Here is a 12,812-nt window from a genome sequence, read left to right as displayed (position 1 = left end):
AATCAAGAAGCTAGTAAATTATTAAATTTGCTTCTATCAAAATAATGAAGCTAAAATTTGATCAATACTATTCTAATATATAATAAAACTCAAATCTTTTAACTAAATGAACTTCTAATAAAAGCTAATAATAAACAATATGTATAAGAGACAATATTGTAAGTATTATAATCTTTGAGCAAGTGTGTCCTGAATTTTTGTTGTCATAACATAAAATCTATTTTATACCACTTTTGGTATATGTTATTATTATTTATGAAAAAAACATAGCTATGGCAACAAGTAATGAAAATGTTTATATAACGCGAATGCAATGATTGGCGTTATCTACACATACACATTGAAACACTATATTTGAAATCGTAACACGTGATAATATAGCATAGGTGTGGTTATATTATTTTTTATTTAAAATTTAGATAAATTAAAAAATATTTTGGATCCAATAACAAAGAAAGGGTAAGACATGATAAATATATATAATTAATATTTAAAAAAAAATATATTTTGGACGAGTGTGCAGCAACTTCTGTATCGTCTGTTAAACTTCTTCGGACTTAATCCTATTCATCTATTGATTTTTCGAGCAGTTTAAAGATATGATAATCACTAGGAGATGGCAAATGTTCGATACGCTCAATTGTATTTCTTACACAATTTTAACTATTGAATGGGCAGAATATGCATGAGCATTGTCTCGTTGCAACTGAGCACTTGTATTTAGAAGTCAAAATTGTTTTGATTTTTAGGAGACGTGATGATGGCGGGTGGCAATGAGACACAGATTGAGCCGCTGCAGTAATATGTTTATTGACGGTTACAGGTGTTTACATTATAAGGGGCACGCGTCCGAACCCTTGCGGGCTTGCCAGTAGAGAGAGCGAAAACCGTCACAACAATGCTACTTCAGCGCCGACTAGTTTTGGCCATAACAAATCTATATTGGCCCCCATAGATTCAATTGCAGGTGAGGAGGTGTCTGGTAATAGTGTAATTATTTTTGTGCCAATGAGTGTGTGTGGAATTTTTGTGAGGGTTTCAGGTGGTAATTTTTGCTACAAGAGTGGTCAAACATACGTTGTTTCGGACATTCTAGTCCACTCATAAAATTGCTAGAGTAACAGACATGCATCATAATACTGAAAATATCTTCTTTAATGAATTTCAATGGGTTTCGCTCCTTCAGCATTATCAAATTAATTCTTATACAGTGTCTAATATTTATTTTTCCAGTTCCTGGCCAAAGCCATCCACCTGGGTATCTATTTATTCGTTCTCCCTTTTATTTATTTATTTATATTCTTATTCTAGAACAAGTATAACACTTAATTTGATTATGAAATTGAAAACAGTGTGCTTTGTTACACTGAAATGGTAAACAATTTGGGTGTCCTATTTCAAGAGGAATACAGATTCCATCATCTTATAGTTAACATATGCAATAAAGCTTCTAAAATGTTGGGATTTGTCATGCAATATGTTAAAGAAGAATCTGCTGCTAGATATGACTAATAATGATGATTTTGAACCAATTCTAAGGAAACAACAGGTTAAATTAGAATACAGCAGGGATTAAGAGGAAAATTAAAACTGTTATTCTGTTTTAAGTTATTGTAAGCTTACTATTTCTATTCCATTGTAAGTTGCCTACAACCTAAAAATGGTGACAGCACTTTTAAGAAGAAGAATGTAATATATGTATGTACATATATAAAATATGTTTTATATATGTACATACATATTAATTTATCAATATAATCATATAATATTATCAAAATATGATAAGCCAATCATATAAATGTATATACTCGATTGTACTGATGTTACTTAATAATAAGTCATACTCGATAAAGTAAATAAAATATCTTTTATTTACTTTATCGTCATGAGTCAAATTGAACTACGTTTGCTTGTAACTAAAAGAGATGCTGGCATTATCATTGGATATCGAGGTTTTTATTTATTATTTTAGCAATTACTAAAACGTATATTAATTTTTAATTATTAATTTTAAGGTGAAACTGTGAAAAAACTACGGAATGATGTCAATATTAAAATATTCGATTTAAATAATGAAGGCCTTGAACGCGTTATAAACATATCAGGCAATACAAACAAAGTTATGAATACTTTGTCTGCAATCATCAATGATTATAAGTGCTATAAAAATGGAGAGAAAATTGATGTCCGCATGCTTATCAACGTGCAATATGTTGAGTATGTGAAAGAGTTTTTTAAAGGAAATTTAAATATAACAGTTTATAGCAAAGCAGCTCCTAAAAGTCAAGATTGTATAATTAAATTCACCTTTGATACATGTACAGAGCTTGTTGAATCAATCGTAAATGTTGTTGAGAAAATAGATTCCTTGGAATTACCAAAAGATTCAAGCAATCAATACAGAGAATATCACAGCAATGAATATAATTATGGTGGTTATGCATGCGATCATAAAAATTATATAAATCCGATTTTGCATGAGTAAGTTTTTAAGTAAGTAAAATATTAGTAGAAACAATCTAAAAACAAAAATATAAAATAATTTTATATACATTGTATGTATTAATAAAAAAATATTATTAAATTATGTTTTATTTTATACATACGAATATATTTCTACACATGCCGCGTATCCCAACTATATTCTTCATTTAAAAGAACTCGCCTTTGAGGTTTCTATGTAAATCTACTGAAAAAACTTAAAATGAACTTCTTGCTTTGTTTATTTTGTAAGAAACAAAAACATCAGGGACGTCATTTCAGCTTTTTCTAGGAAGGGTAGCAAAAGTTGATCAGTCAGTGGTTGTTTTTTTAACGTTTCGATTTCATTAAATTACATACATTTTTCTGGTAAAATTTGAGGGCAAATGCCCTCACCTGCCTCTCCCCCCTAAATTATGTTCCTGCATACGTTGTATTTAATGTATGCCTTTTGGTAAACCTGTCTTTTATATTACATCGATATTTTTTATGTTATTAAAATAAATAATCTTACGGTGCAGTATATATAATATTACAAGATTGTTGCCAGAAGAGTACATAAATATATTAATATCGTCAATATTTTATGATTTTTATACGTATTAAAAAAATATGAATAGGTTTAAATCAATCAAAGGCATAACAACTTATAGACAACCTTAGTACTTAGTTACATAGGGGTTTTATAGCAAATTATTGTTACACATGAAGCCGGGAACAGTAGAATAGTAGCAGGGAATAGTCGCAGTAGAAACGCTCGGTTATCTAGCCTTTGTATTAAATTTGCATGTCGCTAAACTATTTAAGGGTGCTGAAGTACAGCTACGTGTTATCCGTTACCAGTACTAGGGCCCTACGAGTCCAACCCTTATGGGCGGGCACCCAGCTTTTGACGGCCGGATGAGCGGGACCCACCCCCGTTGTGCTAAATATTTTATTGGAGTTGTATTAGTATTCCTCTGGTTATGGAACATAATATCACAATTGCATCCTCTTTTAACGCCCATTAGGGCTAAGACATCGGTTGTTGTCGATTCGCCTATGGCTGTCGCCATCCGACTCTTCAATACGCAGGCATTACTCATTCATCTGTTTAATGTCAGCTACGAGGAGCTGGTCTGGTTCGTATCATATTTTATGATTTGTTTCTTTCTATGTATTATTTTTATTAATTTTTTTTGTGTATTGAAATAATACTATGTATTGTTTTTCAATCATCATGCCGCATTGTGTGTAACCTGTTCGGTTACGATGGTCTTAATTTAGTTGAAATAAATAAATGAAGACTTTTTATAACAATTGAGAATCAAATGAAGCATATCTTAACCGAATTTTGATGAATAGGAGAGCGCAAAAAACAATTGTCTCTTCTCAGAAGTCCACGTTAGAAGCAGTTAAATTGTGTCAGTGCTGTTGCAATGGGAGCGCTCGGTTATCTAGCGTTCATATTAAAACTTTTTATAAAAATATTATGACTTACAATAAGTGAGAAGCAAATGAAGCATATCTAAACCGAATGTAAGTAGGACTCACTTATTGTAAGTCGTAATATTATTATAAGAAATCTCAATATTACTATGGACTTTTGATATGAGAGTATCGGTCAAAATATATTCAAACAAAAATTCACGTCAAAAGCAATAAAGAAGCGCCAATACGATTTTATTTCTTTTAACTTCTGGGAAAAGATAATTGTTTTTTTTGCGCTCTCCAATTTGTCAAAATTCGGCTTAGTTATGCTCCATTCGATTGATCGCAAGATAACCGATTGTTTCCAATGCAACGGCACGATTTTATTACTTGAAGGTTTGATCAAAAAAATATGAAACAAACTTTGTGATCAGGAGCAAATAATAATCAGTTTATATATAACATACAGAGTGGATATTTAAAGGCAGTTTGTCTGCACGTACGAGTGCAAGAAGGGGATGTGAGCGTCAGAGTGGGAATGGTATTTGGAATTAATAAATTCTGGCGTTCGGATAAAAAGTCACATTACATTTTTTTAATGTATTTTTATTTTTTATTATGTTTTTTGCATAAAACTGACCAGTATGTAATTTTAGATATTAGTCATTGTATAAACATACAATAGTAAGGAAAAATAATAATTTATATATTACATTAATATTTAATCACAGCAAAAACAAATATTAATAATTTCAATTAGATGAAATTTTAATTTTTTTCGATTTTTTATAGGCAAAATTATTTATTTTAATCAGTATATCCGGAATTGTCTTCTCGAGCTCCATCAATGTTATGTTGAAATTGTGATCAGCCCAAATACTCTTCAATTGCTTTATAACTATACCATAATGCCTTGGATGTGTCACATTATTTTTATTCAACAGGTCGACGCTAATGTGATAAAAATTAGGCACTTCCCATTTGTCGAATTCTTCGTTAAGTGACATATTATTCTTATATTTTAACAATTCTCCTATATATTGTCGAGTAATAGATAATTTAGACGTTGAGAGTGCCAATAGTTTTTTATAAGACCTGCAATTAAAACAATACACAATCATAACGAACAGATAAATATATAGTACTAATTTTTAGATATATTGATAATACAAAATATCATATTTCTCGTATCTATGTTCCACAATGAAATAAGCTAAATCTCTATCGAAAGTAGATAATTTCAGCCTATTATTGAGTCTCTCTGCATCGTCTAAATTATTGAGAAGCGACGATAATAATGTCATGGGCTGTAAATTATAAGAATGTGCAATTTTCCACAATTCTTCCATTTTAGACAAGTTTGGAGATTCAGGTAAACCTACGTTCAAACATAGTAATAAGATTATTAGTTATAAGAAGCATAAGTTCAAAACGACTAACCAATATATTTTCCTATTCCAAGTTGTAGCATGACTTTTAACAATTCACCAGCAAAGTTTCCAGCTAACGTTTTCTTTAATTCCATCCAAATTCTTTCGCCAGATACATTTTTCAAACCATCTACGTTATCTTTTATCGATACTAGTGTATTTTCATCATGAGCGTTTGAATCTTTTGCTATACGACCGTAAAACCTTTAGAAAAAGTATTTTATTTACAACCTGCAGTATTTATTTTTTGATTTTAATATTCGCATTTTGACGTTTTACCTAAAATATCTCAAAATTCTTAGATAATCTTCCTTGATTCTTATATCAGGATCACCGACAAATAATATTTTTCTGTCCATCAAATCTTCATATCCATAAAAATAATCGTAAACAGTTCCATCTAAACCTGTTGAATTCAAAATCATTTGTTTAATGTCCGGCGATCGTTCATATTATTATAAATAAAACTATATTTTTACCTAGAAACATAGAATTGATAGTGAGATCTCTTCTATTGGCATCAAGCTTCCAATCCGACGTAAATTTGACTTCGGCCCGCCTGCCGTCTGTTACCACGTCAATTCTCAAAGTAGTTATTTCATAGTTTTCCTTGTCGTTAATACGCGGTGTTATCGTACCGTGTTTCTCGCCGTTGGTATTTATCAATCTTACGTTTTCTTCATTAAACATTTCTTTCATTTCACTAGGAGTCGCCGTGGTTGCAAAGTCTAAATCCTTGGGTACTAATCCAGATAGAAGATCCCTAAATGTGACCAAATTAAATAAAACATCATATTAGAAACACTGCGAATCGGAAGTAACTTCACCTGACGGGTCCTCCCGCTAATCTTATTTCGTAGCCATGTTTCTCAAACAATTCTTTAAGTTTATTCAATTCGTCTGTAAAGAGCGACTTGAACTCGGGCGTTTCGAGCTTCATCAATTCCGGTTTCTCTCTGCATTTCATTATGCTGTTTGCGATCATTACTTTTTGAGTATTGGCGTATGTGCGTCTCTAGAATTGTTAATAAACAAACTGATGCAACGTTTGGATTATACTACATCATAACAATAATTTAATGTTACTTACGAATTGAACGGACACTAGCGATGACACAAATCTACATCTAGTTAATATTGTATTAACAATAAGCATACTAAACTAACACCGTTTAACAAAAGAGGTTACGTCAATAATTTGACATATACGTCAATGCGCATGCGTACCGGTATTAAGGCACGAAATTTTAACCAGGAATGAACAAAAAAAATTACAAAAAGTACATAAATTAAATGGGTAAATTAGTTTGAAAAATATACGTATATAGTAATTGCAACCAGTAAATACTTTAATATTGGTCAGGGTGGAAAGGGTTAAAAAAAGTTGTAATCTTTTGATTTTTTACGGCTCCGACTCCCCTTAAAATGCTCCGACTCTACCGACTCAGACTCCGACTCCAATTCTGACTCCACAGCACTGAGAATTATATAAATAAATGAGTATAAATTGACCATGATATAATAAAAAGAAAAAATATTTATAAAATGTTAGGTTAGATTTGGAAAAAAAATTCTTTATAAATTATTTTATTCATACCATTTAATTTTTTGCAGTTTGTGTTCAATTATCGGCATAATTGGCTTTGTGTTCAACCGTCATGTGTTCAGTTGTCTGGTTACTGTGATTTTAATTTGTTGTATTGACTACTAATTTACTTGGTCTATCGTTTAAAATATTCAATTAAGCTAATATAAAACAATTATTTATTTTATTTAATTGTAAAGCAATGATCTCGATCAAAATTAAAATATGAACCAATTTGAAGTCAGTTAGTGATCAACATAAAGTGTTGCTTGAAGACAATTTGTGTATCAATTAAAATTCAACTAATCTAGTTGATTTATTTATTTTTATTGATCTATTAATCTAAGCAATCTGCTTATAATTGAAAAAAAAGATTTTATTAATGAAGTAAAACAGAGCTACTTAAAGAAATTCACCAATATTTCTATTTATTGAATAAGATTTAGTATTTTTTTAAATATACATGAAAAGAAGATGGCGGATATTCATATTGTTATTAGCTGTTAATCTCAAACCAAAACATAACCTATTCGCACGTGTCATCGAAGGAGCTGTCATTAGTAGTGTTTCTCGTAAGTTTTAAACTTTTATAACTATACGATATAAAAGTAAAGTAAACTATGGTTTTAATATATATATAATGATATTTAGTTTGAAGTTTCAGTTGAAATAACGCGGGATGGCCGTTACTGAGAAAAATTTTCCGAGAGGTGGAAAGAAACCGAAGATCGGTTTCAACGACAAGAAAAAGTTTGACGTGGGTTTCGTTCCTTACGTTTGATATATATCCAAGATTGATCATTTTAATAATAATAAAACATTTAGTTTTTAGCCAGTTCTGACAAGATCGGCAAAAAGAAGAGATACAAGCCGAAAGTGATCAAAGAAAACGTCTTAGAGGAAGACTTGGATCATCTGTCGGACGCTTCGTCTGAGGCCGGTGAAAATATAAAAGCTATCTCTGCCGAGAAAATATCAATTGCTGTAAATATATTCATTATTTAGTATAATATGTTATGGCGTTGTTGACTTTTCAACTATTTTATAGACCTTAAGAGAAGGTATGGTCGTTTTGGGACGCATATCGAGTATTCACGACACAAAGTTAACGGTAATGCTGCCTGGAAGACTCACCGGTCATGTGATGGCCAGTCATATTAGCACTCCGTATATAAAGATATTGCAATCTTATATCAACGACGAAGTGGAGGTAATAATTCGAATTTCTAGTGTTTATTCTAAAAAACAATTACACAATATTGACTAATTTTAGGATATCAAAAAATTAAATGAATTTTTTAAAATTGGCGAATATGTGAACGTATCGATTTCATCCATAACAAAACAAGACAATGGCAAGACTCATATTACTTTGTCGCTGATGCCTCAAGATATAAACAAAGGATTGGTTCATAGTAACGTGTCTGAAGGTGATGCGCTTAATTTTTGCGATTGTATCAAATGTGAAAGTGTTGTAATCGATTTTAATTTTAGGCATTTTATTAAGAGGAGCTCTGGAATCTAAAGAAGATCACGGCTACGTTATAGATTTGGGCATTTCTAATTGCCGTACATTTTTACCGCAAAAGTTTGTCGATAGTACATTACAATTAGGTATGTATACTCAACCTATCAGTGGTGGTAAAAAATTATATTATGAACACAAAGCTGATCTTTAGAGGCTTTAATTTACAGACATGAGTTGTAAACATTAAACCGAGGAAGTAGAGCTTTCTTAATGTATCACCACTGATGGTATTATATTTATCCTATTGAAAATCTATATTTTATTATCTTTTTATATACAGATATCGGTCGAGTAATATGGTGTGTAGTAAAAAAGTGTCAGAAATCATCGACCAACAGTATTATCACTGTATCCAATCTATTGGAGCATCTTAATTCCACTCATATAAGTCAAAATAAGATACAGAACTTTACAATCAACGACTTAAGACCTGGCATGCCCATCAACTTCTTCGTTAATAAAGTATGAAATATATCCTTGATTATCAATTGAGATTATTCTAGTAATATATATATTTTTTACAGCCATTGAAAGATGGCGCTGAAGGACTTGTACTTACCGATATAATGGGCTATATACATTTATCGCAAATAAAAGATAAATTACATACCGGCAAAACTGTAAAAGCCTTTTTGTTATATGTCATGCCTGTGACAAAGTTTCCCTTTTTTACTACGAGGGAAGTGTTTGAAACTTACGAACCAAATGTAGAAAAAGAAGCTCCTTTAAAACCTGGACAAATAATTGAAAACGCAACTGTAAGTTAAAATTTTATATAAATAGTTAATAGCGATTCTTAACAATATTTTTAATACAGGTCATTAAATTAGCTAAGACTTCGATGATATTCAAAATTGAAGGCGGAATAGCTATAATGCCTAAAAGTTTTTCGCAAGCTAGTAAGTTAGAAGATGAGAATGTGTCTAAATATTATAGTACGGGAACAAAACACACCATAAGAATAATGAGCTATCATTTATCTGATTATGCGTACATTTGTACGGACAAGGAAGACATTTTGGAGGTAAAGTATTTCACTTTAAACGATTTGAAAGCCGGAGATTTAGTCGAAGCGACCGTTTTCAAATCTGCAGAAAAAGGAATCATTGTCAATGTTAACAAACTGAGAGGTACTGTAAATATATTTGTCTCTTTTACTTTTAAATTGTGAATATTGATTTCATTGATAATTTTAGCTTGGATACCGGATTTGCACATGAGTGATATTGGTTTATATCAGTCGTCGAAAGGAGATAATAAATTTAAAAGTATCATTTTTAAAAAGTTTCAAATCGGTCAAAAAATCTCAACTAGAGTTTTAAAAGTTGATCCTTCTAAAAATCAGTTGCATTTAACTGCAAAATCATCGTTACTATCGCCCGATTTAAAAATTTTGAAGAGCATAGAAGACGCTGAAGTTGGTCACCAATATAAAGGTGTCATTGTTTACGTAAGTATTTATATTGTTGTGATCTTAATGATATGAAGCTTATTTAATTGATTAATAAAAACATCTTTTAGTTTTTACCAATTGGTGCGGTAGTATCGTTCTTCGGCGATGTAACTGCTAACGTGCATCGTTCTGATATGAGCAGTGAGAAAATCAAGAACGTTAGAGACGCTTTTAATATTGGACAAGTGGTATGTCTGCATTTTTATCATCGTTGATTAATTATTGTAGTTAATTAAGTTGATAAATGAAATTTTTATTACTTTAATAGGTCAATTGTTGGATCAAGTCAGTTGATTTGGAAGCGAAAAGAATTAAAGTATCTTTTCGGCAAATTGAAATACCTGATGTTGACAATAAAAACAAGAACGAAACAAATATGGTAATGAATCATTTTTATTATAGTCACAGCAAATATCTCATTCGAATTACTCTTGACTCAAAATAAATGCTTTAATTTATGCTTTTAGAATGACGTAAAAGCTGATTCTACTAATTCTATTGAAACTTCATTGGAAAGGAAAAATAAAAAATCAAAGAAGGGCGCAGAAGAATTGAGTAATGATGAAATTTCATTAAAAAAGAAAAAGAAAAAATCCAAGAAGATAGAGGAGGAACTAAATAATGAAATTTCGTTAGGAAAAAAAAAAGAGGAAGAATTAATCAATGAAGAAATTTCATCGGAAAAGAAAGATAAAAAATCGAAGAAGAGAGAAAACGAAATAAATAACGTAGAAATTTCATCAGGAAAGAAAAATAAAAAATCAAAGAAAATGGAAGTGGAACCAACTATCGAAGAAATTTCATCAGTAAAAAAAAATAAGAAATCAAAGAAGAGCGAAGAAGAACCAACTAATGTAGAAATTTTACCCGAAGAGAATAATAAAAAATCGAAGAAGAGGAAAAAAGAACTTGATAATGAGGCAAAACCCCAGAAAAAGGCAAAAGTAGATTTATTGAGTATGCAAAATTTCTGGGACTTAGATGCGTCCATTATTTCTAAAAATTTATTAAACAAGACTGATGACTTGTCTAGTAGTGATTCAGAAGAAGAAACAGTAAGCGATTTAATATAGTTATGTATCAAAATGAGATAATCTCAATGTTTATTAATTTTAAGGTCAAGGAGAAAACTAAAAAGAAAAAGAAGAAATTAACAAACACCGAAAAGGTTGAAAGAGCAATACAAGATGAAGAAAAATTGAGAGACATAGAAAATAAGCTTACTGCGACCGATAGCAAGCCTCAATCGTCTGATCAATTTGATCGACTTCTTTTAGCAGATCCTAATAATAGTGAATTATGGATTGCTTATATGGCATTCCATCTTCAGGTATGTGTTTTATCTTTTCCCATAGTGAGTCAAATGAAACTTGTAAAATTGTATATCTCCATAATTAACCCTCATTCATCTCAAAAGAACATAATCTTTCTGTGTGCAGAATTTATTTGGTTACAGAGAACCCAGTTTCAATTCTTCTGCTTCTAAGCGATGCAAAAGTGTCTTAACATCATAACTCAATCCTATCCAGAAGTTTGTTACAAAACTCACGTTTTTACGGATCTTTCTAGTCCATTCGTATACTTGATGGAGTGACAGACATGCATCACCTTACGGAAATTTCATTCCTCGGTTATAAAAAATTAACTGCTGTCAAGTTATTGCTTATATGTTACATTGCTGCCAATTTACAAGACAATAGAGCGAAATTTTAAATTTAAACTCCGTCTTCATTTGACTACCCTCAAATATTATACATTTCTATATATTAATTATTTATTTTCAGGCAACGGAGATCGAAAGAGCGAGGGCCATTGCAAAGAAAGCGTTAAACACAATATCGTTTAGAGAAGAAAACGATAAGTTAAACGTATGGTTGGCTTTATTAAACTTAGAAAACAGATTCGGTACCAAAGAGTCCTTGAATATCACATTGCAAGACGCTCTACAAATGAACGAACGTTATCAAATTCATTCCAAGATGTTAGATATGTACGCCGAAACGGGAAAAGTGAACGAATTGTCCACTTTGATAGATACTATGCTGGCGAAGTATAAGTCTAATCCAGATATGTACGTCGATGTTGGACAAGTGTGCTATAAATTTAAAATGGTGGAAAAAGCAAGAGCGGCCATGCAAAAGGCCATCAGTCGATTAGAGAATAAGAAACGTAAGACTACACAGTGATTACATTACTTTTATTTATATTATTAATGAATTTATATTGATTTTTAGACGTGCCGATTCTCATAAAATTTGCTAATATGGAGAATAGTAACGGCGATACAGAGAGGGCAGAGACAATTTTCGAGCAGATCGTCGGATGTATGCCGCTGAGAGTGGACGTTTGGTGCGTCTACATAGACATGTTAACGAAGAATGGAAAAACCGACAATGCGAGGTAAGAATGTCAAATTATATCTTGTTATTACTGATTTATGTCATTCTATATTTTTCTGTTTAGACTCATTTTTGAAAGAGCCACAGCGCAGAAATTATCAGTAAAAAAAATGAAAACGCTATATAAAAAGTGGATAGAAATGGAAGAAACTTTTGGCGATTCTGAGAGTGTAGAAATTGTTCGTAAAACAGCAGTGGAGTACATCAAAAGAGCACAATGTTAATCTATATTTCTTTGTTGTATTTTTTATCATTAAATAATAAAGAAATACAAACTATAAATATGTTTAGTAATGTATTACATCACATAAAAAAAAATCGTTCTAAAACTAGTGGGATCTTTAATTCCAATTAAATTATAACAAATGACAGGAAAAATAAAATTAATTATTATTAAATTCGAAATAAAATGTATTTATTTAATGCTCATTTCTTATTATCCTAATGCATAAACAATTAGTTTTATGGAGTAAAGTATTTATTTAAATGCTAAATTTCTTAAAATAAATAGCACCTATTTTGTATT

At 30.8% G+C, this 12,812-nt stretch overlaps 2 protein-coding genes and 1 long non-coding RNA gene across 5 annotated transcripts; 2 read left to right on the top strand and 1 right to left on the bottom strand.

The window, feature by feature from the left end:
• Positions 1-1,847: 1,847 nt before the first annotated feature.
• LOC148233407 (uncharacterized) lies at positions 1,848-2,588 on the top strand. Its single transcript, XR_015810499.1, has 2 exons — positions 1,848-1,952; positions 2,016-2,588. It is a non-coding gene; the product is annotated as an uncharacterized LOC148233407 (long non-coding RNA).
• A 1,893-nt stretch (positions 2,589-4,481) lies between these two features.
• On the bottom strand, positions 4,482-6,533 carry LOC148233406 (CCA tRNA nucleotidyltransferase 1, mitochondrial). The gene is made up of 7 exons (XM_088189292.1): positions 6,412-6,533; positions 6,149-6,336; positions 5,801-6,084; positions 5,601-5,727; positions 5,332-5,525; positions 5,062-5,269; positions 4,482-4,986 (listed from the first exon to the last, which is right to left on the bottom strand). The coding sequence occupies exons 1-7, from the start codon at positions 6,475-6,477 to the stop codon at positions 4,644-4,646; spliced, it is 1,410 nt and encodes a 469-aa protein (XP_088045418.1). The 5' UTR covers positions 6,478-6,533; the 3' UTR covers positions 4,482-4,643.
• Positions 6,534-7,411: 878 nt separating this feature from the next.
• Rrp5 (Ribosomal RNA Processing 5) lies at positions 7,412-12,696 on the top strand. Of its 3 annotated transcripts, none has more exons than XM_088190848.1 (17): positions 7,412-7,478; positions 7,571-7,663; positions 7,732-7,890; positions 7,955-8,116; positions 8,180-8,336; positions 8,401-8,520; positions 8,715-8,896; positions 8,959-9,192; positions 9,252-9,564; positions 9,631-9,884; positions 9,956-10,075; positions 10,156-10,266; positions 10,355-10,942; positions 11,005-11,217; positions 11,672-12,056; positions 12,122-12,287; positions 12,351-12,696. In XM_088190848.1, the coding sequence occupies exons 2-17, from the start codon at positions 7,586-7,588 to the stop codon at positions 12,508-12,510; spliced, it is 3,402 nt and encodes a 1,133-aa protein (XP_088046974.1). In that variant the 5' UTR covers positions 7,412-7,478; positions 7,571-7,585; the 3' UTR covers positions 12,511-12,696. The 3 variants fall into 3 exon arrangements, with proteins under 3 accessions (XP_088046974.1, XP_088046973.1, XP_088046972.1); XM_088190847.1 differs by having other exon boundaries at positions 7,565-7,663; XM_088190846.1 differs by having other exon boundaries at positions 7,558-7,663.
• The last annotated feature ends 116 nt before the right edge of the window (positions 12,697-12,812 follow it).

The sequence above is a fragment of the Plectrocnemia conspersa genome, unplaced genomic scaffold (assembly GCF_051122295.1).
Source record: "Plectrocnemia conspersa isolate PC_06_02 unplaced genomic scaffold, ASM5112229v1 ptg000008l, whole genome shotgun sequence".
Lineage (NCBI taxonomy): Eukaryota > Metazoa > Arthropoda > Insecta > Trichoptera > Polycentropodidae > Plectrocnemia > Plectrocnemia conspersa.
This window is presented reverse-complemented; position numbering and strand designations above follow the sequence as displayed.

Coding starts and splice junctions, on each gene's coding strand:
- Rrp5 (XM_088190848.1), top strand. CDS start 7,586: ATGGCCGTTACTGAGAAAAATTTTCCGAGAGGTGGAAAGAAACCGAAG. Junction 7,664..7,731: donor ACGACAAGAAAAAGTTTGAC/GTGGGTTTCGTT, acceptor TAAAACATTTAG/TTTTTAGCCAGTTCTGACAA. Junction 10,076..10,155: donor CTTTTAATATTGGACAAGTG/GTATGTCTGCAT, acceptor TTACTTTAATAG/GTCAATTGTTGGATCAAGTC.
- LOC148233406 (XM_088189292.1), bottom strand. CDS start 6,477: ATGCTTATTGTTAATACAATATTAACTAGATGTAGATTTGTGTCATCG. Junction 6,337..6,411: donor CGCTAGTGTCCGTTCAATTC/GTAAGTAACATT, acceptor TAACAATTCTAG/AGACGCACATACGCCAATAC. Junction 5,526..5,600: donor AGAATTTTGAGATATTTTAG/GTAAAACGTCAA, acceptor CTTTTTCTAAAG/GTTTTACGGTCGTATAGCAA.